The sequence below is a fragment of the Marmota flaviventris genome, chromosome 9 (assembly GCF_047511675.1).
Source record: "Marmota flaviventris isolate mMarFla1 chromosome 9, mMarFla1.hap1, whole genome shotgun sequence".
Lineage (NCBI taxonomy): Eukaryota > Metazoa > Chordata > Mammalia > Rodentia > Sciuridae > Marmota > Marmota flaviventris.
In genome coordinates, this window is record NC_092506.1 from 66,318,231 (window position 1) to 66,343,895 (window position 25,665).

Below are 25,665 nucleotides of genomic sequence, written 5' to 3' on the forward strand. Positions count from 1 at the left end.
GCGCGCGCGATCCGCACTCCCAGGCTGCCCGGCGGGGGCGCCCCAGCAGGAAGGCCGGCGCGCTCGCCACGCCCACAGCCCGCCGCGCCCCCAAGAGAGAGGCCTTCAGACGCAAACCACCCGGCGGGACCCGGGAGGCCGGAGTGCCGGGAGGGGCGGGAATCCAGTCAGCACGCCCCCTGGGTCTTGTTTTTTTCCTGAAGCCTCAAAGCGGCAGTCTCTAGCGCCTCGCCCCTGGTCGTGGTGGTGGGGTGTGTGAAGGCTGTGCACCCTGCCTCGCACGTCGATTTTACAGGGAGGGTCTTCAGAGAAAGGCTCGGAGCGCTGCTTGTGTTACTTATCCATTCCTATAGTTTCAGGTTTCAGCAAGGTCAGGTTCTGGCTGAAATTAGTGACCTGCTTCCCAGAGAGTTTATTAACTCTTGCACCCACCCGGGTGGTTCGAGAAGGAACGGAAGCCGACCTACTAAGTATGGGGAGTATTTACATCCCTTGTTTACTTGATTGTCTTCACACCTCTACAAATTGGGCAGGCAGTATTATTCCCATTTTACAGATAGCCTAAGGTCTAAGAGATAATACAAAGCAAAGTTTCTAATTCAGGTGGGGGAAGGGAGGAGGGTCCTGCTCACCTGCTTTTCAAAGTGAAGAACTGCTTTACTGTCTACCGATAACTTGGGAGCCTTTTATAGCCAGGAACAAAGTCCAGCTGGCTCTGTCCCCATTGCCTCTGGGAAAGCAGGATTCAAAAGAAAATTCGTATGATTTGCAGCGCCAAAGCAAAAATTAGTCAATGTATTTCCTAGAGAAGTCATAGGCAAGTCGGTGTAGAACAAGAAATTGAAGTAAAAATTCCCAGAGTTTCAATTCCTGGACACAGGCTACCTATGAGACTTCTCATATGTAAATTGAGATATAATGATACCTTTCTCACTGCTTTGCGGTGAGGTTTAACTCAAAAGTGTGTGAAAGTGAACACCTAATAACATCAGTACTTCGGGGGAAGGGTTAAAAATATTTTTCCCCTAGGAGCTCTTTTTTTTTTTTTTTTTTTTTTTTTTTTTTTTGGTGCTGCTGGAGATGAACCTAGGGCCTCAGGCATAGCTAGGCAAGCGCTCTACCACTGAGCTACATTTCCAGTCCCAGGAGCCATTTTTAATTCGGAGTGCCTTTACAAGCAGCATTAAAAGGTAGGTCCCTACAGAGTGTGGTGGCACAGGCTTGTAATCCCAGTGACCCTGGAGGCTGAGGCAGGAGGATCACAAATTCAAGGCCAACCTGAGCATCTTAGTAAGACCCTGTCTCAAAATAAAAAGGATTAGGGATGTAGCTCAGTGGGAGAGAGCTTCTGGGTTCAATCCCCAGTACCACAAATAATACATTAAAATAAAGGTTGATCCTCCTCTAACTTCTTATACTTGGACAGTAACACATATTATCAGTAGGGAATTGTGTTGAAGACAGATCAGTTGGAGAACCAGCATCTTGCACTACCTCCTGGCAGTCGACGTGTGACTGGAATAAGAGCTCCCTTAACCTTTTAATTTAGGTATCCTTAAACCAAACACAAAGGACCACCATCAGAAAACGGCCATGTCTAACTTCTGGCATTAAGGACCTTCAACATCAAAATACTTTGTCTTCCAAATTAATGAGGAGGCGGTGACTCCCAACCAAAATAAAGCAATCCTGACTTCATTCACATCTGAGTCATGGTGCCAAGTCTCCAGAATTGCAGTCTGAGAAATCTGCATGGTTTGGCTACAGCTAAGGTTTGTGATGGAAGTCAGACAGACATATGCCCTGTGTTTCCCTGGGAGAGTAGTCTTCTTTTACATATCCTCTGAGAGTTATATGATTCAGAACACAAACTGGGAAACTGTTCAGCGACAGTTAGCTGGGGTTAGGTTGCATTCTGCCAGAAACTCTTTAGGGTCTGATTTTGTTTGGTAAAAGACCCTGTGTTGTTATTCCCAATTCTGTATGGAAAGAGAAAAGTTTGATGTTTTTGGAATGCAACAGTTACAGAGTATGTTCTCCCCCATCTTTTCCCAAAGGTCAGAGAAAGGGGCTCTTCTGGGTGTTCTTCTGCCCCCCACTCCACCTGCCCTTCCTCATCACTATGCTGCCTTGCTCCGGCTGCACAGAGAGCAAAGACTGTGGCTGAGGTTCCTGGCTGTAGGCTGAGGTCCCTGGCTATAGGCTGGAGGGGCTCAGTCTCCTGAGCTGGAGAGGCGTGTCAGACCTGGAAACAGCCCTTGAACAGAACGTTCCTGTCTGGACCTTTACTAAGTCCTCTCCATTCCCTGCTGGGGTTTTTTTTTTTTTTTTTTCCCCTCCCTGGAAAAATGGAAAACAAATTATGTGAATGATTTATTTACATGAGAGTGGGCGCCATCTATTGGAAACATCTGGGGTGACAGCCCCCCACAATCTGTAAGGACATGTATCGCCAGCCTATAATGTAGGCAATTTTTGATTAGAGACCACTGGTATTTCCTGGGGGAATTAATGACCAGCTCCAAGAGTGCTTTGGGCCATTTATTCTATATTCTCATAAAATTCCCAGGAAATGACCATCTTACAGGGAAGAGCATTGAGATTAGAGAAAATGCCCTCCTGGGAGGAAAGCATGGGTACCACTTTTGCCCTGCTCCTAGTCACTCCTCTCTCCCCCTTCTCCACAAAGCCTAGGTTCTAAAGAGTGCAGTGTGGCTTTGAATGTCGTCAGCAACAACCCGCATCCGTGCCTGTCTCAGAGTTGAGGGTTTGTGGTGAGTGGCAGGTGCATGGCTGGTGGACTGCTCCCAGAAATGGGCTGGGAGGGCTGGAAAGGGAGCTGTCCTCAACTGCACACCAGGCTGGAGTGATTAACACCATTTACTCCAGGCCTGACGTCAGTGATTGGACTGGGGGTGGGGATGGATGTTTCTGTCTTAGCCCTTCTGTCTTTTCTCCCTTTCAGTCTAGTTGACAGGTCAATTTCAGAGCTGAGGGCTGCTTGCCAAAGTCAGTGTGACCTGCTGATCCATCTCATTTGGTGACTTTCAGGACACTCACCTCTCAGGCATATTGTGTGTGCCTCCTGGTTGCTTTGAGACCACTTGTTCCCTCCATCAAAGTACCTTGGGACTTACTCAAGTTAACACTTGGCATCAGGCTGAAGATGAGATGTGGAAGTGGGCTTGAGGTGTGGTTAAAGACTTAACTGGTGTTCCTCCTTGTCTGTCGCTGCAAATAGTCTACTTGAACTACTTGAAACTACAATGAGTGGGAAATATTTTGGAAATAAACTTCCTTAAAAAGTTTGAGTAAGTCCACTTTCCTAATTTCTCTTTGTGAAAACCAGAACCAGTGCTAATTGCTGTGGCAATTAGGCTCCCAGGACATTGCTGCTGACACTGGAGAGGGCAAGAACATCACTGTTGCACAGAACCTGCTGCAAACTCAATTGTTATATTCTTCCAAGAACAGACTATCAAAGCCCCTGGAAAAGTGCCTCCGTGCTCCAAACTACACTGTGCATTCTGGCCTCTCGTTTGTAGAAAGAACTCCTAGCTTAAATTGGACTAGAAACGTAGGTCAATGCCCTTTTCCCTAAAACTTACCATTCCTACTTAATTGTTCAGTTTTCTTGTCTACAAACTATGAGTTCCTTGAGGGCAGGACTGTGTTCTCTTTGTTTTTGTATCCATAGAGCCTCGAGCAAGGGAGCCAGGCACACCATAAAGGATCATTAATTGTCTGTGAGAACAAAGGAATCAACCCTTAAAGGATAATAGATGAGGGCTGTGGCCCACTGGAGTGTCCAGAACCCTGAGTCATCCATACCAGAGAACAGTATCTGTGATGGTACTTATAAACAATTGGCATGTTTACAACATAGTTACTGGCCCAACTGAAAGGCTGAGCAGGTGGAGGGAATCCTATGTGGTACCACTTTTAAAGATGGCTGTAACACTCAGGAAGTTCCAAAACAGTGGCTCTTGCAGGGCTTGGAGGCTCATGCCTGTAACTCCAGCAACTTTGGAGGTTGAGGCAGGAGGATCACAAGTTTGGCACCAGCCTCAGTAACTTAAGGTTATGCTAAGTGATTTACTGAGACCTTGTCTCAAAACAAAAAATAAAAAAGGCTGGGGATGTGGCTCAGTGGTTAAGTGACCCTGGGTTCAGTCTCTAGTACCAAAACAAACAAAACAAAAACCTGGTTCTTTTGACCTTTTGACTTTTATCCTAAGGCTCCAGAGAGCTAACTCTGTTGACCTTTGATTTCCAAACCCTACACTGATACTCTCTTCTTTGGGAACAAGAATAGGACCTTTGTGGTTATTCTAACATCAGGCTTCACTGTGACAGTTGAATGGCAGCTCTAGCACTGAATCCCTCATATCTAGCAAAGCTGGAGAAATTATGTCTCCAATTCAAAGTGATCTCATCTGATAGATGTCCAGAAATGCCTTTTCCTCCTGCATCAATTGCTTATAACATGGCTGTGCAGACTTGCTGGTCTATTTTTTTTTTTTTTTTTTGCAGGGGATCCAAAGGCCTCAGGTGATCATCTCATTTGACTGTGTTTCTATCACAGGTATCCCTTATGGAAGATAATTTCCTGACCCACAGCCAGGGTCAGGTGTTGTTAAATGGTTCAAAACTGGCTCTCTGGTGGTGGTGGTAGCTTGACTTATAGTATAAGCCAGTTTTTGTGGTATACACACCCCACTGCACTCCCCAATGGACAATTTCAAGCTATCAACTTAATGTCACTGAATACAGTCAGGAGATGCACAGCAGCACACCATTGTTTAGTATTTCCAACATAAAGATAGATACAGCAGATGTAAATAACCGGGAATTGAACTCAGGGGCACTTGACAACCATGTCACACCCCCAGCCCTATTTTGTATTTTATTTAGAGACAGGACCTCACTGAGTTGTGCTTTTGCTGAGGCTGGATTTGAACTCGCGATCCTCCTTCCTCAGCCTCTGGAGCTGCTGGGATTACAGGCGTGTGCCACCATGCTTGGCTTATTCCTTTTATTTTTAATATAACCTACTTAATTGCAAGTTTATGTGCCTTAATTTTTGAGCTATCACTGACCTACCATATAAGGAATCATGTTAAATGATACAATTCAGTGGTTCCTATCTAATTCCAGAACATTTGTATCACTTGCAAAAGAAACTCTGTACCTATGACCACTCACTCCCCACTCCCCTAATCCCCTCCTCAGACAACTAATCTATTTTTTTTTTTTTTTTGGTACTGGAGATGAATCAGGGACACTTAACAACTGAGCCACATCCCCAGCCCTAATCTACTTTTTGTCTCTATAATTTTCCAATTCTGTACATGCAACATAGTCAGAATCAAACAACATGTGGCCTCTTGTGTCTGATTTCTTTCACTTTGTATGTTTTCAAAGTTCATCCACATTGCAGCACTTCTCAGTTCTTCATTCATTTTTATGACTGAATAATATTCCATTAAATGGATATGGCACATTTTGGTTATCCATTTGTCAGTTGATGGAAATCTCAGTTGTTTGTACTATTTGGATATTAAGAATGTTCTTGTGAGCATTTGGTTCAAGTTTTTGTGTGAATACATGTTATTAGTTTTCTTCAGGTACATACCCAGGAGTGGAACTTCTGGGTCATAAGAGTGACTATGCTGAACTTTTTAAGAGACTGCTGAATAACTTTCCATAGTGGCAGCACCATTTTACATCCCTCCCAGCAATATCTGAGAGTTCAAATCTGTCCACATCTTCCCCAATACTTATTTTTCATTTTAATTATAATTTAATTTTAATAATGTCATTTTAAACAACAAGATTACAAAATACCTCCAATGAACCCTCCATTCTCACAGGCTGGGCTGAGCCAGCTTAAGCCCTCCACTGAGGAAAATCCAACTGTCTTATTTCTAGTAAGTTCCCTTTTTTTCTAACAAGGGCAATACTCGACAGATTTGAAACTCCTTCTTTTTATACCATTTTCATAGAAAACTGTACAAAAGGTCTTGGATTCCCTCTTTTTGGGAATGAAGGTGATTTTTTCAGTTTCCAGGCAGGACAGGGTGTTTCCCTTCTACATCTGTGTTGAGAAAGAAAAATAAACCCAAAATGTATCTTCCTGACACTCAGATGTATCTCTGGGAGGAGCTCCCAAGCAGTTGCTTCAACAGGGCAAACAGCTGTGGTCTGTTTCAACATAATTTGATGTAATCAGGGTTAATTTTGACGATGTAGTAACTCTGAAGGCTGTTTTTTAACTGGATTACTGTTGGGTCAACAATCATGTGGCATTACATTTAGTGACTGAAACAAAAGCCAGAATTAAAACAGCTTCCCCTCTGCCCCCTTCTAAATGACAGCACCACTGGGACTAGAAGTTATGAGGTGCATTTAACACAATTAACTAAAAAAGGAAAGTGGTTGCAGTCAAATTGTATGCTAGCATCTTCAGGGGTCAGGGGTCAGGGTTGACTCATGAGAGCTGGAAACGTATTTGTTGTTGTTGTTGTTGTTTTCTTTTCCTAGAGTAGTAAGAAATAGGTTGGCAGCAATCATTATAATTTAATATTTTCATAACATTCTAGAAAAGGCCTGAAGATTTTTCTCTGAAAATTTCCTGATCCAGATGAGTTGTCAACAGTTCCTGTTTTCCATGCTTGTTTCCAAAAATAATTACGTTCAGTACTAAACTGGTGGAGTGGCATACCAGGGTTGAAAGAATGTGGTCCACAAAGCCCTCCACACATTTGGAACCGTTTCTGAAGAGCAAGGTCTTTATCCTGCTTGCATGGGTTTGGCCATCACTGTTTACACCAGGCCAATAGCAAGGTCTGGGCTGCTCTTGGGACACACTTGTTTATTTAGTCTCTTCCAGTTTTTAGTTTTGGCTGGTCTGAGACACTGCTAAGACCTGTGACAAAGGCCATTCTTAATATAGTTCTGAAAAGCAGAATCTTCAAAAGTAGATGTTTTGGGAAACTGCCAATGTGTCAGTTTTTCAAAACCTCTCTAATCCGGCTGTATCATTCCAAAAAGTTCTGATACGTACGCAGTCCCTGCTGTAAATAAAGCCTTCATTCTTGTGTGTGTGTGTGTGTATGTGTGTCTTAAGATATTTAAAAAAAAAAAAGCAAAGAAGTCACCCTCTTACTGCACCTTAGTTTATCAGCAATTCCCCATCTAAATAATTTCCTGATTAACATGTCCCGGGATAACTTGAGGGTATGACAAAAAGGTTAGAAGACTAAAAAGAAAAAAAAAAGTAATGAAATTCTTTTTGTAAGTCAGTGTACTAATTCATATTTTTTTTAGTTGCAAAAGCAGATAACCCATTTCAAACTCACTTAAGCCCAAGTGGGGAATTTTTTGGTAAGAAAGTGAGGTATGTCCCATGAAGCCCATGAATAAGTTGATAGCTTCAGGAAGGATAGTAACCAGGAGATAGCCATGGGTAAAAGGTAGGCGATGAGTTTGCTTGTGGTGTCTGTGTGTGTCTCAGGCCACATGGTTTTTCATCTCTGAGCATTTTGCCTTCATTTCTGTCTCCCCTCTCTCTTGTAGAATACTTTGTCTCTTGAAGTACCTGGTTGCGCAAAAGTTCTTGTGTGTTCCAACTAAGTTTTCCAGGTGTCCACCCAAGTCGACTCAGCAAAGAAAGCTCAGGTCCCCAGTATGTCTGCTGGGATCCACTGGCTATGATAAAAGTTGGGGAATTCCCAGAGGAAGCTCAGTTTGATAACAAGTAGACAGCTTGAAACATTTTTAATAGGCATTAACAACAACAACAAAACCCATCTTCCTTTGTTTAGGACATTTTGGGTATTTATTACTCAAAACTTCAAAAAGACTTAAAAGCTGCAAGTATCTTTTCAAATAAAAATGTTTATATTAAAACATGTTTTTAGGAATGCTTATTTATGTACACATTATTCAATTCTCAATAAAGAATTGCTGAGAACCTACTAGCTCAAACGCAGCACAGAAATGCCAAGATGAATAAGACCAGTTTCTTAAGAATTTCAGGATCTTTCTGGGAAGACAAGTAGGTAGGTGGGTGTCCCAGTTGTATGTGGGTAATGCTATAATAGAGGTATGATCAAGGGAGATCAGAAAAATTATCAACCAACTCTGTGGGGACTGAAATTATATAAGTTTTTTATTTTAAAATTATTATTATTATTATTATTGCTGAGCAGTGGATTTAACCCAAGAACATTCTACCTCTGAGAAGATGGCAGCATAAGACTACTAGGAATAGCCCAAGGTGCCAAGAAAGTAGGAGAGGAGCGAGTCTGGAAGGCATTGTCTAATCCTTGGCTTCCTCAAGTCCAAATCACATAAACACTAACATGTGAAAATATAGATGTCCTAGCTGCATTTTGGAGTGTCACCACTCTTGAAATAAAGTCCTGTAGCCTCAGACAGTGCGATTAGAGCTGTTAACATTTTAATTCTGGATGACTAAGAGGTGACAGGTGTGCAGCCTGAGAAAGTCACTCAAGACCATTCACAGCATGTGGAGACAAGCAGTACTGAGCCAGGGTGCAGGACACACCCCAACTCTACAGGCAGGACAGCAATCTATACGGGGGAATTTATAAAATTTTCTGTTGAGGCTGCTAACCCACTGGAAAAATGTCAGTGGTAGTGAAACATAAATACACAAAAGTTTCCACATGGGATTTTTTTTGGTGATTGTTGATCAACCAACAGCCCACTCCTATTCTTTGAGACACATTACCCAGCCTGAGTTGGTAATGAAAGGTTGTTGTTGTTTTCATTAAAACAGACATGTCTGGGGGAGGGTGGAGAAAGGAAGGAAGCACCTGGACGTTTGCAGAGGAGGAACCAGAGGGGGAGAGAAACATGCAGAGAGAGGGAAACATGGGCACTGCAGTGGAGAGTGAGGAAAGGGAATGAAGAGAAGTGTGGTAGGCTCTGCATACTACCAGTTCCCAAGGGAATCCCTCTGCATGTTGGCTTTCCCAACCCTATCCCTAACCTGCTCAGCAGTACAGACAGCAATCAAATACAGTATCTTGTTCAAGGATCACGATGTTTGTGTAACTATTACCTGTACTTTACCATAAAAAATATCCAAACCTCACTGTAGGTTTCTCAGTGCCGAATTAAACTGCCTACACCAGAGTTACTTGGGGTGACTGTTTACTTAAAAAATGCAAATTATGGGCTGTTCCATCCCAGATCTACTGAATCAGACCTTCTAGGATGAGAACAGGGTAATTGGAAAATTTAATAAGCTCCCCAGTGATTTTTGTTGTTGCAGTGCTAGGGATCAAATCCAGGGCCTCCCGCAGGCTGGGTATAAAAGTATAGAGCCACACCTCCATCCAGATTCTTATACACAGTAAACTCTTGCCAAAGTTTGTATGAAATGAGAGTGCCTAAGACGAGGAGGCAAGTCCTACTTCTCTGTATTCCTAGAATCTAGCAGTGAGAGTGACATAGTGAGGTGTCCAATTAAAGTTCACTGATCTGAATAGAGCTAAGAGATTTAATGAGAAAGTCACTTGTGCCATTGCACAAGCAACAGCTGATTTCATTTTTCCATATTCAAATCTGATACAGATTTTATACTGTTATATTTGCAATTTAAATTTCTGTTAAACTTTTCAACTTTTTTAATGGTACTGGGGGTTGTACTCAGGGGCACTCTATCACTAAGCTACATTCCCAGCCCTTTTTTTTTTTTTTTTTATGTTTTGAAGCCGTGTTCTGTGAAGTTGCTCAAGCTGGCTTGGAACTTGTGTGCCGTAGTCCGGCTGGGCTAAATAACCGAGAGGTGACAAGCAACTTGAAGGCTGAAGCGGGAACTACTTTATTACGAGTGAACTCGGCAGGAACTGAGCGAGAACTCAAAGTAGCGGGCACCTGAGGTAGCAGGAGCTGCTTCTCTGCCAGACAGAAGAGGTATATATACTTAACTAATTACACACCGCTTAACTTAATTAACATCATCTAGATACAGCAGTCAGCCAATAAGGAATCCTCATCATCTTAATGGCTCCATGGTGTTGCTTCACAAACCACTCCTCCTGGCAAAGTGCCAGGCGCCATCTTGACTTGATTTGCATCCCCAACACTTGGGACCCTCCTGCCTCAGCCTCCTGAGTTGCTCGAATTACAGGCATGTGCCACTGCGCCTAATAGCTCTCTTATTTTTAATACTTGTAAACTATTTCATTCAACATGAATAAATATCTTTGTTCACACAGATTTTTTTTTTTTTTTTTAATTTTTAGTTTTGAAACGGTCTCCCTTAGGAGAACTTATACCTGTGTGGTGCTTTTTGGTTTATAAAACCCTTTCACACAATCTTTGTTGCTTCTCACAACACTCTGTAGGAGAAGCTCTATCATCATTTTGCAAATTGATATACAGATTGAGAATAAATAACTTGCCTAGAGTAATACAGCTAGGAAGTGGAATGTCAGACTTAAGCTAGGGTCTTCTATGTCTAGTACTATTTCCAAGACACCAAATACTCACCACATTTTCTGGAAGGAATATGACCTCACAACTTCCTGATGTAAAATCCTGAAATGCAGAATGCAGCAGATGAAATTTACATTTAAAAAGACGATTGGCCAGCCATATCTTAACACAACAGGAGTCAGCTCTTGCCATTTGGGATACTGCAAAGAAGATGTAGGTATTAATGGCAATTTTCAGTGAAAATAACTTACTATGGTTTAATAATATCTTATGTTGTCTGTATATGATCCAAGCCCGTTTCTATAATCCTCAAGTGAAGGAGTGTTTTAGTCAGCATTTTCCACCACTATGACCAAAAGACCAGACAAGAACAATTAGAGGAGGAAAATTTTATTTTGTGGTTCATGGTTTCAGAGGTCTCAGTCCATAGATGGCCAACTCCATTGCTCTGGACCCAAGGTGAGGCAGACATTACGGTGGAAGCGTGCAGTGGAGGAAAGCAGCTCAGGACTTGGTACAAGGAAGCAGAAAGAGAGAGCTTCCCTTTACAAGTACAAAATATAAGCCCCCAAAGCATGCCTCCAGTGACCTACCTCCTGAAGCCAAACCTCACCTGCCTATAGTTACCATCAATCCATTTAAATGGATTGATGCATCAGTTCTCATAACCCAGTTATTTCACCTCCGCATGTCTCACACATGAGCTTTTGGGGGGACAACTCATTTAAATCCTAACAAGGGTGTTGGGAATTGTTCTGGAACACTGTGAAACTGTAATTAAGTTTCTTTAGCAGTATTTATAGGAAGTGGAACAACCACCACAGGTGGTAAGGCAGATAGGAAGGAGGCACTGGAGACTTCAAAGCTCTTCTAACATCAAGACAATTACCACAGGACATTTGAGCAGCAGCTGAGTGAACAGGGGAGGAAGGCTTCACCTGCCAATAGAAAGGACTGTTTTAAGTTTCTGTTCTCTTTTTTATTTTGAGATGGGGGTCTTGCTGTATTGCCTGAGATGGCCTTGAACTTTTCTTCTCCTGCCTCAGCCTCTCGAGTAGAAGGCACTACAAGTGTGGGCCTGTCTAATAGGGGCATTTTAAGGACACACTGCCCAAGGAGTAACCTGAAGGGTGCAGCCTTTCAAATCAAGGACAAACTGTCCAACTAAGCAGCTGCAGAGGTTCTCTACTAGAGAAGGCTGGAAAGAAAAAAGTGCTGTTTTCAACTTACTACTTTTGTGTGCTATAGAGGGTAGGTCTGGTCATTTTCAGTAAAAGTTCCCAACCACTAGAGCTCTCTGAGGATGGAGAAGTTCCCTCTAAAGATGGCAAGTTCCTACTCACAAGCTCTGGGGGAAATAGAGGGGAACTGTTTATATATTATAGGTAGAGGAAGGAAAATTATTATTATTTTTGGTGGTGCTGGGGATCAAACCCAGGGCAGTGTGCATGCAAGGCAAGCATTCTACCAACTGAGCTGTATCCCCAGCCTGAAAATTATCTTTTTTTAAGAGATAATTTCAAAACTAGAATCCTAAGAAAATAGCAAACCAGCAATTCTTGTTGAGATATCATGCAGAAAAGGTAGAGTTATGGCTGTGATTGGCTCAGGCTCTGCCAAATACTGTTCTAGGTACTTGTAACGAAAACTTTTACTATTTGGGTCCGTCAAGTTTCTTTCTCGGAGTATTATCTCGAAAACGAAAGGTCTATCACTGTGGTAAGTATGTTAATAAGTCCCATTCAAGTTCTATGTATATTTGGGTGATCCTTTAGAGAAAGGTAATTAAAAAACTGAGGCCAAAAAAATAAGACATAATGATTAAATTCACTGCTATGTTTATTCCTAGTGTTTCACATTACTAGAATGTATTTGGGCTCAATCAACATCTGTCTTCACATTCTTAAGTCCCTTTTCCCTACAAAGAATGAGGAAATTAGAGGCCAAAGTGTTATGTAATATGTCCAGTAAATGCTAGGACTTAAGATGCAAGATTCTTTGTTTATGAGAAAGTTCAATTTTCATTTTCTCTGGAGGCTGAGGGAAGGTGAATTTTACTTGTAGTCTACTTCCTCTCAATATCAGGGATTTCCATTCTTTACAAAACCTAGTCTTTATTAAACCAAATGAATTTCAACCCCACTAAAATACAAAAGAGGCCGGGAGCTGTGGCTCACTCCTGTAATCCCAGTAGCTTGGGAGGCTGAGGCAAGAGGATCATCGAGTTCAAAGCCAGCCTTAGCAACTTAGTGAGGTCCTAAGCAACTCAGTGAGACCCTGTCTCAAAAAAATATAAAAAAGGGCTGGGGATATAATTCAGTGGTTGAGTGCTCCTGGGTTCAACCCCGAGTACCAAAAAATAAAATAAAATACAAAAGAGCAAGGTCCACAATACATTGTCCTATGAATTAAGAAAATATGTGAAAAACATTTATAAACTGAAAAGCAATGTCCAAGTGATAGTCACATTACTAATAACAATTACAAAACAGTAAAGGTGAAGCAAAAGTTATTGAAGAGTCATGAACTACGTTAATTCAATGAGTTGCTCTGTGAATGAGTTTAGGAACCACCTAAACTTCTGGCAGCTTCTTTCCAAAGATCATCTGGAAACTACCCACCATGCTAATAATGGCTGTAGATTCACTGGACTCCAAACCAAGCTGTGTTAAGAGCTAAATGGAGCCTTTGTTGGTTAGATGGGAAATACAGGGCTCCTGGCAATGCTAGAATGAGCTGGTTCCAGGAGGGGTGTTGACCATGATCTAAAAGGACTTGGAGGGGGTACTGGGAATTGAACCCAGAAGTACTTTACCACTGACTTACATCCCCAGTCCTTTATTAAAAAAATTTGAGACACTTATCCAATGGGCCTCAGTTCCTAGGCAAGACAGTTTTATTCAAGTTCTATTGAATCATTTTAGTAGAGAGTAATCAAGGTTGCATAGCACTATTTTCTTGAATGTCCTTCCTATTTTAAAATTTGGACTATAAAATGGGAAGAAATTACAGTTGGATATTACTCTTACCTATTTTCCTTTTATTATACATACTTTAGATTTCAGACTGAATACAAATATTGATCAGAAGCCAAAATACCTCACACATTTCTTATCATTTCAATCCAAGCCAATCTTTCAACTCTGCATTTTTTTGTTCGTGTCTCACCAATTACTTAAATAAATATATGAATAAATAGCAATCTAATCCAAATATGCATCTTTCATTTATAATTATCTGAAGTAAGAGATTTAAAGATGGGTAGTTAATCCATCTCACCAAATGCATCTTCCATGCCTGTTCAGTCATGCTTGAATATTCAGATTCAATTTATAGAGAATACAAATACATAACATTGTTAGAGGGAGGCTTCTGGCAGATCCTGTCTGAGAGGGACAAAAGGTCAGACAGTTCTTTTGCCAACCTGTGGCGAAGGCTCTGGGTTTGGTCAGAGGGTAAGAGTTGTCTAGATCTGGAATGGATCATTCACACAAGTAGGTTCTTGTCAGATCAAAAAACATGACAACACAACTTCCCCCTAGGCAAGAGACCAGATGGAAAGTTATGACAAAATGTGAAATGGGGATGGGAATTAATGGTGGAGAAAACATTTCTAAGATTTGAAATGTAATCTTACCTGGATTGCTGGGGTTACCATCTTGGGGTAATGCCTGGAAATCTTGGGAAAATAGAATCCTATTGGAAACTGGTCACCCAAGTGAAAAACCAATTTACCTTCAAATAACTTTTTAATTCATGAAGCACTAATATAAACAGTCCTTGATTAAACCCATAGTTTATATGAAGACTTATACAGAGCTGTTTACATTTAGAACTTAGATATTCATAATTAGCTGATGAGTGGACACTTGAAATTTTTCCTATTATGTTGCCTGCAACAGTTTCATTTTGATCATCTTTGTCTGACATCAGTTCTGCCCCCCCACCACCGAAATTATTGGTGAAATAGAAGTACTGAGGCTTGCTATAGGTGGCAAGTTTTGGCTTTAACTAGATAACTTTAAGTTGATCACTGTGAGATCAACTGTCAAGGCAAAGAATGAATGAATACACATGAAGTTTTTGGAAATACTGAAGGCTTCATTAGGGGCAAGCCACAATATATTGATGTCTTGAGAAGGATCTTTTCCCATCCCACATACAGTGAACAAGTTTAAGTCTATTGTTCAATTTTCAGTGATTCAACTTAATTATACATTTTCAGAGACTGTGCATGTACTACTATGTGAGATTGTATGTGGTCTAAAGGTTAGACTCTAAATCAATTATTTTTAGGGACTATGTACAGCACAGATTCATAGAACATTAAGAGATAGAAGGGTCCTTAGAGATTATATACTTCAAAATTATAGTGAAAATGAAAGAATTGGAGGTCACGAGGATTATTTCACTTGGCTAAGGCTTCACTACTAAACTAATGGTGGTGCAAAGACTAGAACCTAGGGGTTTGTCTAACTCAGCATTCTTCCCACCACTTTATTTTAGATGCTCAGAAGTTTACAATTCTGTCTGGTTTCTCAAAAGTCATGGAAGGTGACTCCTAATGGCCTTAGAAACTAGAGTGCCTCCAGCTGCCTAGTCCATGAATGCTGTGAACCTTGCTCCAAAAAACTAACAGTATCAAGTAAGAATTAAATCTCAAATTAATACTGGCTGATGTTGCAAATGTTTTAAAATGTTTTCTGCATTTTATCCTCTAGGCTTAAAGCTAAATACTGCTTTTTTCAGAGATGTCTTCTCTGGTACTTACCTATGCTTTTCCTGTTTTTTTTTTTTTTTAAAATATAACTTTCTAGCATACATTTTGAAATAATACATTTATTTACTTATTATGAATCTTCTCCAATACATTCTAAATTCAATGAAGACAGGTCATTTCTGTTTTGTTAATAACTGTTTATCTGGCACCTAGTACAGTCTTGGCATATAAAATAAGCTCAAATATATTTTTTTGAATAAACAAATGAATTTCTCTCTATAATTATGGTTAAGGCAAGCCTTAGGGAAACACTAATTATCCCTTTTTTTTTAATTTATTTTTTTTATTGGTTGTTCAAAACATTGCAAAGCTCTTGACATATCATATTTCATATATTAGATTCAAGTTGGTTATGAACTCCCAATTTTACCCCAAATACAGATTGCAGAATCACATCGGTTACACATCCACATTTATACATAATGTAATTATCCCTTTTATTCTTTCCTTAACTTGGTATGTGAACCCAGGGAATTAAAGTTCCAGGGAAGTTGATTTTGCTGAGACTTTTAGCTCAGCAAAATCTACCAATTAGATTCAGAAATGGAATGAACAATTTTGTAGGATGCCGAGTTCTGTCAAGAAGATGCAGAAACCACCAGTTGCCTAGGTACATATAGGTACCTGCATTAGGCAGGTCAATCTCGACAATCTCAAGTGTCTTCGCACCCTAAGGTTTTGAAATTTGTTTCTTTTCAACTGTTTGATTTTGAATTGGGTTAAGAAAAATTACATACACAAACTCATTAAGAAATAATCTAAGTTATCTAATGAGATTTAGAAAATTCATTATTCAGGCATGCATGCCCTTTTACAATTACTTGGTACATAAACATTCTACTGAACATACAGTTTGCTATAGGTCCATAAAAATGCAACTCAAAGAAGACTAAAAGACTAACACAAGAGTCTTAAAAATGTCTGTGCAGCTTTTTCTTTGGTGTGTATGTGTGTGTGTAGCCCAGGCTCTCCCACGTGCTAGGCAAGTGCTCTCTACTCCTGAGCTACACCCACAGTTCTCAAATCAGTTTTAAATACCACACACACACACACACACACACACACACACACACACACTTTCATGTGATTACTGTATCAACTCTGTGAAGAAAATTATGCCTGAGCATATACAGAGTAAGTGGCTTATTCAAAGAACTAGAATTGTCAGGTTTCAAACTCCCAAATTAATGCTTGTCTCATATAGGCCAGGCCAGTTTTTTGACTCCAAGAATTACCTATCCTTTAGGTTCAGCAAAATTTCTATTCCAATCCTGGGTATAAGAGATCTTTCTTCCAAACTTCACTGGGAAAGGATCAAGAGGAATTTAAGAATAAAATTTTTGATAGGGTATTAATTATCAAAAAGTTATAAACATCTAATCAGAATGGTGATAAAATATTTTAATACAATATCAAAATAATTTAATGCAATATTAAGTTAATAAATAATTAATTAATAACTAGGAATTGAAGCCAGGGGTACTTACCCACTGAGACGTATCACTAGCCCTTTTTTAAAATTTTGAGACAGGGTCTCACTAAGTTGCTTAAGGCCTTACTAAATTGCTGAGGCTGTTTTGAATTTGTAATCCTCCTGCCTCACTCTCCCGAACAGCTGGGATTACAGGCATGGGCCACCATGCCTGGCAAGATCAAATTTATTAGATGTGATTTTTTTCTACCCAACCCAATGAAAGAAAATTTTAATTCAGAATAGCAAGTTTGTTAAATGAGTGAATCCCCCGAAAAGCACAGAGAACAATATAGGCATTTATCACAGATTAAACAGCAAGGGAGAAAAGATCCAACATTTTATTTTTAGCTGCTAGTTGTTTCTCAAAAGTCACACAGGGAAGTAATCTACTGATTAAAGTTAAAGTAAAATATGCTCTCATCTTAGAGTTTGAAAAGAACTTTGAGACCATCTAGTTCAATTTCTTCCCCTTTTTTTTGGGGGGGGGTACTAGGGATTGAACTCAGGGGCATTCAACCACTGAGCCACATCCCCAGCCCATTTTGTATTTTATTTAGAGACAGGGTCTCACTTGAGTTGTTTAGTGCCTCGCCCTTGCTGAAACTGGCTTTGTGATTTGCCAGCCTCCTGAGGTGCTGGGATTACAGGCTTGTGCCACCATGCCTGGCTTCTTCCTTTCTTCTTTTATTTATTTTTAAGACAGGGTCTCACTGTATTGATCAGTCTGGCTTCAAGTGATCTTCCTGACTCAGCATCCAGGTGACTTGCTCTTTTCTTAATTGAGGTAATGGATTTGAAAGTTCACTTGCTGTAATTAACCCTTCTTGGGTGTGCTTGTGTTTCCAGGAAACGCTCTCAGCTTTCTAAGAAAATCATGATCATTTCTGTTTTTTAACATTTTGTACCTTATGGCAGAATAATTATATATTTATTTTTCCAGTACTGAGGATTAAATTTGAGGGTGCTCTACTACTGAGCTACATTTCCAGCCCCCTCCCCATCTTTTAAAATTTTGAGACAGGGTCTCACAAAGTTGCCAAGACTGGACTCCTGCCTCTGTCTCCCAAGTAGCTGGGATTACAGGAGTGTGGCACTGTGTCAACCCAGAATAATTATATATTGAAATCCACATTTCTAAAGTTCAAACATGTATTCTCTGCTTGCATATTTGTTCAAGTATTGTGCCTCTGCCCTAGGGTACTTTTCCTTAACTAAATTTTCAGCTATAAAAGACATGAATGAGTAAATCTTGGAAAAGGGATAACATCTTTGATATTTTCAACTCCTAAGATGCACTGTAGGTAGCGTTCAAATCCCATCCCAAATCCTCCATGTGGCACAGATCCAAACCGACGAAGGTCCAAATACCTGTTTTTAAAAACAAAGAATTTTTACCTATAAACACTATATTAAATCAAATGTTATGATTACAATTTTGTTTCAAAAGTATTTTGCAACCATTTGTTATTGTCCACATCATTGTGGTAGACCAGACCAGTCTTTCCCCTCCACAGAGATAACAGAAACAGAGAAGTTAAAGTGATCTATCTATACAAGTTTACCCAGACAGGCAGCAGTAGTTCCTGTTGTGTAGTTGTGGATTTTGGTCACCTGTTTTCTTTTTTCTTGTTAAATTACTTATGTACTTATATACAAAATACTTGCCTCATGAGGCTGCAGGAAATTTATAATAGCTTTACTAGTTTTCTTAAAAATATATTTCTCGTCCATATCTTGTTATGTTGCTAATGATCTTTGTTCCTCCCTGTCATCCAAATCATATTGTTCAATACATGCAGGAGAATGAAGAGTTTTACCTGACATATAACAGAAAGATATGCCCTTGATTGACTGTAAGCTATATCAGAGGCAGGCACTAGTCTTAATCAGCCTTTTATCTTCAGAGAATGTTCTAGAGTAAATGCTTACTACATGAAGATTGTTTAAAGGAACAAAAGTATATTCTTGAGGGCTTCAGTAAGAAGAAACTTCTAAGCTGGGTGCAGTGGTGCCTGCCTGTAATCACTGAGACTTGTGAGGTTTAAGGCAGGAAGACTGCAAATTCAAGACTAGCCGTGGCAAATTAGTGAGGCCCTATGAAATTTAGCAAGACCCTGTCTCAAAATAAAAAATACAAAGAACTAGGGATGTGGCTCAATGGTTAAGTGTCCCTGGGTTCAATCCCCAGTAAGCCCCCCCCAAAGAAAAAAAAAGAAACTTCTAGTTCTTTGCTTCAGGCCCAGCGAAGACACCCCAAATCATTTTTCTGCTAGGCTAGACAGCCTCAGATAGCCATACGTTAGCATGTTCTATTCCCACTTACAACCGCATGGCTAAAAAATGGTACAAACATGACTGAAATGCAGATTTCAATATATCAGTATGGAAAAAGTTATTTTATGAAGAGAAGAAAAGAAAGACTACAAATATTATTATTATTGGTGGGAAAACTGAGCTATATAATATAAATTAAACTAAGTTTATTATTTCCTGAATGATCTGTAAATCAATTCCACAATAAAACTTAAGCAGCACAGCTGATAGCCATTTGTCTCCTTAAGAATAAAGACTATCATCTATTTTCCACTATCAATAATAATGGCTGGATGTATTGATATTTTAAGAAGTTAAGATTAAAACTTATATCTCTAAAATAAAAGATGAATTGTAACTAGATGAGTTTAATCAGGTGAAAGAACAATATGCCAGAGGTTATTTAGCATAAACTCCAGATTGGTAAGAACTATAAGGAATAAAGGAAAGAAACACAGTCTGAGTAATTAAAATGTTTGATAGCTGAATTCATTTTAAGTTTACAAGGCACAGAGACAGGGTATACTCTGATTTATGAAAAAAAAAATGAGATGAAAAGCATACCAAACTTTGTCATGAATACCTTTAGGACCTGATGGCTCTTAGAAGTCTAGTAATAGTTTCAGATGTCTCTAAATTTCTCATACATTGATATCTAACCACTGACATGAATGTCTGCAAACTGCATTCAGCAGAGGGATTCAGTTTATTACATTTTTCTTGCCTTTGCATTAATAGATGAAAAAATTCAATTCTATGAAAAAAGTTTGCCAATGTATATATGTCTGATTATTATTATATTGATTCTAGGGTAACCAGATATAGAAGAGATGCTACAAAATTTGAGGGATTAGTTACAGATTTTATTTGCACATGGCACATAAAATAGGAAATGACTACACTCTGAGTTCCTGTTCAGGGTCATGGAAATACAAATAAAAACTCTTCTATGTAATGCTCAGCTCAGTGGCTAGAGTAAGAATCATTAAGGGTCTCATTCTTACCATTGGTAGGCTTCTGTGAGTCCTGATCTATAAAAGGAAAATAACAGAATTGTTTTAAGCAATGGGAGTAAATATACATAAATGTATTATTGTCAAATATTTATTCTGAGTTGTGTATAAAGAGCTCTTTGTAAAGAAGTAAACAACAAAGCCCGTGCTCTCTATACAAGAGTCAAGAAGCTGAAACTTTACAGTAAGTTAACCAATAGCCCAAGGTATTATTCAATAAGTGGTACAAACAACAGGTGCTACAGAATGAAAATAGAACCCCAAAGAAGAGATTCATCTGAAATGAGCTTCTTATTCCGGGTCATAATTAGGTCAATTCTGGTGGCACATGCCTGTAATCCCAGAGACTGAGACAGGAGGATCTTAAGTTCGAGGCCAACATGGGCAACTTAGCAAGACCCTGTCTCAGAATAAAAAATAAAAAGGGCTGGGGATGTGACTCAGTGGTAGAGAGCCCCTGTGTTCAATTCTGCTTACTGTAAACAAAACAAAATGACATGACACTATTATAACTAGTTAAGGTGTCCAGCAGACCTGAATGAACAAAGGACACATGGACAAAACCTTCATTCTCATTATTAAAGCAATAACAATAATTCTGAGGCTGCCTTCATAATATTGTTTCAATTTGTTTCTTGTTTAACTTGAGAAAAATGGATAACATTTTAAGTTCTTTGTGCTCATTAAAGTTGATCTTAGATCATTAAAAAAGCCACAGGGTATCTGAGTCATGAGAATGCTGAAAAATTTAATATACAAAAGTATAGAAAATAAGAACAGCAGCCACAGACAGATCCCTGATATAGGGAAACATATCTCTACTTCATTAGGAAAGGTAAATTTGGACAGTATCAAATATTAGGTAAACATTTAATGTTATGAGGAAAGGTTTCCTGAAGGAAGGAAGCAAGCAAAAAAAACAGACCAATTAATCTTTCAACAGATGAGGTTTCTTGCCACGTGAGTTTTACTGTGCTTTAAAAAAATAACTCATGGGATTGGGGTTGTGGCTCAGCGGCAGAGCACTCGCCTCGCACGGCAAAGACCCTGGGTTCAATCCTCAGCACCTCATAAAAATAAATAATAAAATAAACGTATTGTGTCCAACTACAACTAAAAAATAAATATTAAAAAAAAACTCAGTGAACATTCAAATACTTTCCATCTAAAAATATGACCTTCACTTCAATTCTACGACTTTCCCAGGACTTTCTAATGCTTTAGTAGGAGTAAGGAGGGCATAGGTAATAAAGGGTCTTCTCAGAACCTATTTACCCCACTTCTGTTGGAACCTAACATAGCAGAGCAGTTCAGAAGATAGGAATCAGAGAACTGCACTACCCAAGAGATTTACAGGTTGGGATCTTAGAAAAGCATCAACTTTTAAAGCGTTTCTCCATTTGGAAAAGAGGTCGTACAAATGGCTAATTCAATAGGATATTTTCAAACAATTAAGGCTTTCCCAGGTTGTAAAGAAACCTAGTAGTATCTGGAAAGAAGGATTTAGCATACAGACATGGAAAAGTCTTTTCTTGTCTTTTTTTTTTTTTTTTTTAAAGGTTAGCAGAGCAAAGTAGAAATCATGGAAAACAGAGGTTTATAACCTTGGTTAGTTTAGGAAGTCACTGTGGTTTGTTGGCAGACCATGCATACACAGGAGTGGTAGTTCAATTAGAAATATGATTCCCTCCTTCCCATCTCCAAAACATTTTCTATGTGTTTATGGAGCCCTTTCCCAGGTCTCCAATAGCAGTTTAAAATAAAGTTATTCAAATAGCTAAATCAAGATCCATATAGAGGAGACAACCTGAGAAGGGAAATCTGCTTATTCCAAGTGCTAGCTTTGCAGATATTTTCAGTAATTTTCTTTTTCCATCTTTATCCTTTTCCTGGTTTGATCTGTCTTTATGTTCCCGTGGGAGTCTGACATTCATAACTAAAAATACATAAAAAGGGAAAAGAAAAATGTAGGACAAGCTTTGAGGGGGAAACATCCCTCTTCCTTTCATTAATTTTTAAAAAGGCTACTTTCCACACCTATGTACAGGCAAACACTGCTGTGGGCTTGTTTGGTCTTTAAGACAGTGAAGCTCAGATAGGTTAGAAACACCTTGCTTAAGGCAATAGAATCTGAGATCCAGGTCTGTAGGTCCCATGTGTGTTTCTGGTACTTTCTGTAACTATCTTTGGGTAACTCTATCCCAGTTTCTGACATGTCCTTCTTTTAAGTCAGAATAATACCTGGCCAGCTGTTGCTTTAAGAAGTGATACCGTTCCTCCCTGAGGCTGCCTCCAAAGAGCTCTCCAACTCCAGGAACAAGAAGATCAACAGCAGCTACCTAAACAGGAAAAATTGTCATACTCAGCATTACATTTTCAGGTGGTTCCAGCAACAGCTACTCAAGCAAGTGGAATGTGTTTTTAGACAACTTTATAACTGGCTATTTTACTGCTTACCAGTGTCTTATTTACATCTGTTTCTGTCATAAATATAAAATGTTTAATATTATCTTTAGAATAATACTATAGAAGAGCCAGGCATGCATGCCTGTAATCCCTGTGGCTTGGGAGGCAAAGACAGGAGGACCGCTAGTTCAAAGCCAGGCTCAGCAAAAAGCGAGGTGCTAAGCAACTTCGTGAGACCCTGTCTCTAAATAAAATACAAAATAGGTCTGGGGATGTGACTCAGAGGTCAATGCCCCTGAGTTCAACCCCCAGTTCTCCCAAAATAAAATAAAATAAAATAGGGCTGGGATTTGGCTCAGGCTCAGTGGTTAAGTACCCCTGGTTGAAACCCCTGTACCACAAAACAAAACAAAACAATGCTGCACAAGTTGCAGGTGGTCAGTTTTTCTTCTCCCCTCCTGTCAAGAGTGTATTTTCTTCACAAATGTGCTGTTCACTATAAAAATTAAAAACCTTCAAAGTTACAAATTATAAAAAAAATCAGTTATCAGGCTGGGGATATAGCTCAATAGGTACAGTGCTTGCCTAGCATGCACAAGGCCCTAGGTTCAATCCCCAGCACCACCACCACCAAAAAAAAAAGCTGTTCTATTGTATTAGGCTGGGGCTGAAGCTCAGTGGCAGAACGCTTGCCTAATATGTGTGAGGAGGCACTGGGTTCAATCCTTAGCACCAAATAAAGGCATGCTGTCTATCTACAAGTATTTAAAAAAAAAAAAAAGCTTTGGGCTAGGGTTGTAGCTCAGTGGTAGAGCACTCACCTAGCGCATGTGAGACCCTGGGTTTGATCCTCAGCACCACATAAAAATAAATAAATAAAAAAAAAGGTATTGTGTGCAACTAAAAGAAGTAAATATTAAAAAAACCCAGTTATCACTATGAAGAAGCAATTGCATTTTGGCTACTTCCTTTCAGGATTTTTTTCTTTATACATTTAAGAAGAGTAAGTTAGAGACCAAATTACATTTAAAAACTCACCATTCTAATTGCTTTGCCAATATTATAAAATGAATATTTTCTCTATGTCGAGAAAAATATATTTAATGTTACACAGGTATATAGTTTAATGGTTTAGAAATATCACAATTTACTTAAACTGCTATGTACGTGTGTGTACATATTTGTTTTCTCATAAATAGTGTGTCAATAAAGACTTTTCTTCTTTTTTTTTTTTTCTTTTTTTGGTGCTGGGGACTAAAATCAAGGCCAAGTACACACACTCCACCATTGAGATATATGTACCTCTAGTCCCTACAATGAAGACATTTCTTTTATTTTGTGGTACTAACGATTAAACCAAGGAGTATTTCACTCATGAATCCAGCCCTGTTTTTCTTACACTTTATTTTAAGACAGGATCTCATTAAGTTGCCCATAAATCTTGCAATCTTCCTGCCTCCGCCTCCCAAGTCACTGGGAATATAGGTATGTGCCACCATGCCTGGCTAAGAGATTTCTTTAATTTGTAGTATTTCATTAGGTCATAGTAAGTTTTCATTATCAATCAAAGAAGTACAAATTAAAATAATGATATACTATTTTGGAGTGTCTTAGCAAAGATAAAACAATATAAATTATATAGATAAGAGAATGGATGAATCAGTACCCTCATGCACTTGATATAACCTTTTCTGGTTAGCGACTTGGCAACAGATAATCAAAAGCCTTAAAAATGTAATATGCTTTGAGTCAGCAATAGCAATTCTAGGAACTGGTCTTAATAAAATAATCAGAGATGAATAAAAAGATTTCTGCACAGCGTGTTTATTACAGCATTACTTATAATAATAAAAAATTAATGTGTACACCAACAGGAGACTATTAGATAAATTTTAGGCATGGATACAAAAAAAGATTGATATGTACATAATATGATTTAATTGTGTTGCCCCTGTGATACAGTGGGATTGTAGTATTGTGGGATTTCGGGCTGGGATTTGGCTCAGCGGTAGAGTACTCACCTAGCATGTGCAAGGCCCTGGGTTCAATCCTCAGCACCACATAAAAATAAATAAGTAAAATAAAGGTATTGTGCCCAACTACAATTAAAAAATAAATATTAAAAAAAAGTTCCTTTCCTTCTTCTTTTTTTGGTACTAGGGAATAAACCCAGGGGTACTTAACTACTGTGCCATATCTCCAGCCCTTTTAAATATTTTATTTAGAAACAGGGTCTTGCTAAGTTGCTTAGGGCCTCACTAAATTGCTGAGCTAGCTTTGAACTTGCAATCATTCTGCCTCAGCCTCCTGAGTAGATTACAGGTGTGCACCATTGTGCCCAGCTTCAAAACAAACTTTTTTTTTCTTTTTAAAATTTTTTTAGTTGTAGACAGACAAATACCTTTACTTTATTTATTTATCTTATGTGTGCTGAGGATTGAACCCAGTGCCTCACATGTGTGAGGCAAGTGCTCCATCTCTGATCCACAACCCCAGCTCCTCAAAAAACTTTTGGTAAAGAAAAATGACAACTTGCTATTTTAGTTTGTATTTCCTTAGTTACCAGAAACATTTAATGTTTTAGAATGTTAGTTTGGTATGTGTATTACTTTGTGACTTATCAATTCTTCGGGGGCTTTTGTCTTTGGGGGCTTTTGAGAGTCCAAGAATCTGAGGTGTAACACTAAGGTTTAGTGCAACAAATGAGATTAGGAATCCATAAAATATTTCATTCTTTAAATGTCACAGATACTGTAATTTCTTTTTTTAAACTTTGTCACACTTTACCATTAGACCATACCCCATTTTGATTTCAGAACTGTTGACTGAGATACTTTACAGACATTTGAGATTAATAAAGAATCATTCTAGAATATGCTCCCAATGATGTATATCTCATCCTCATTACTATCATTAAAGAGAAAACATCAGGTATGATTCTCATCGTGAGGCTGAATTATAGGGAGAGAGAACAAAGATTCACCAATGGTTCCTACTCTTACTAAATCTCTTGCCTCTCAATGAGGTGTTGAGGACTAAGAGTATAAAAAGGTCCTTGCTCTGCCGCAGCACTGCCTGTTGATATTGGGCAATAATTCCATTAACCTGGGTATCTACATGATCATCCAGGTTGTTAAAAATTTGGGTTTGGTGACTGAGACATGATAAACATGTAATTAAATCCAATCAACACTGTGGACAGGTAG

At 39.1% G+C, this 25,665-nt stretch overlaps 1 protein-coding gene across 5 annotated transcripts in view; it reads right to left on the minus strand.

Annotated features, from left to right (window-relative positions):
- Nucleotides 1–17,049: 17,049 nt before the first annotated feature.
- The window catches only part of Nars2 (asparaginyl-tRNA synthetase 2, mitochondrial), a 146,962-nt gene continuing 138,346 nt past the window's right edge, over nt 17,050–25,665 (minus strand). For 3 of the 5 annotated variants that reach the window (XM_071616537.1, XM_027942882.2, XM_071616536.1), the window contains 3 exons: nt 22,295–22,392; nt 20,045–20,071; nt 17,050–18,095 (listed from right to left, as the gene is read on the minus strand). In XM_071616537.1, coding sequence (XP_071472638.1) covers nt 17,951–18,095; nt 20,045–20,071; nt 22,295–22,392 — 270 coding nt within the window. In that variant the 3' untranslated portion in view covers nt 17,050–17,950. The remainder of the gene's footprint in view (nt 18,096–20,044; nt 20,072–22,294; nt 22,393–25,665) is intronic. The other 2 variants (XM_071616534.1, XM_071616535.1) reach the window with 2 other exon arrangements.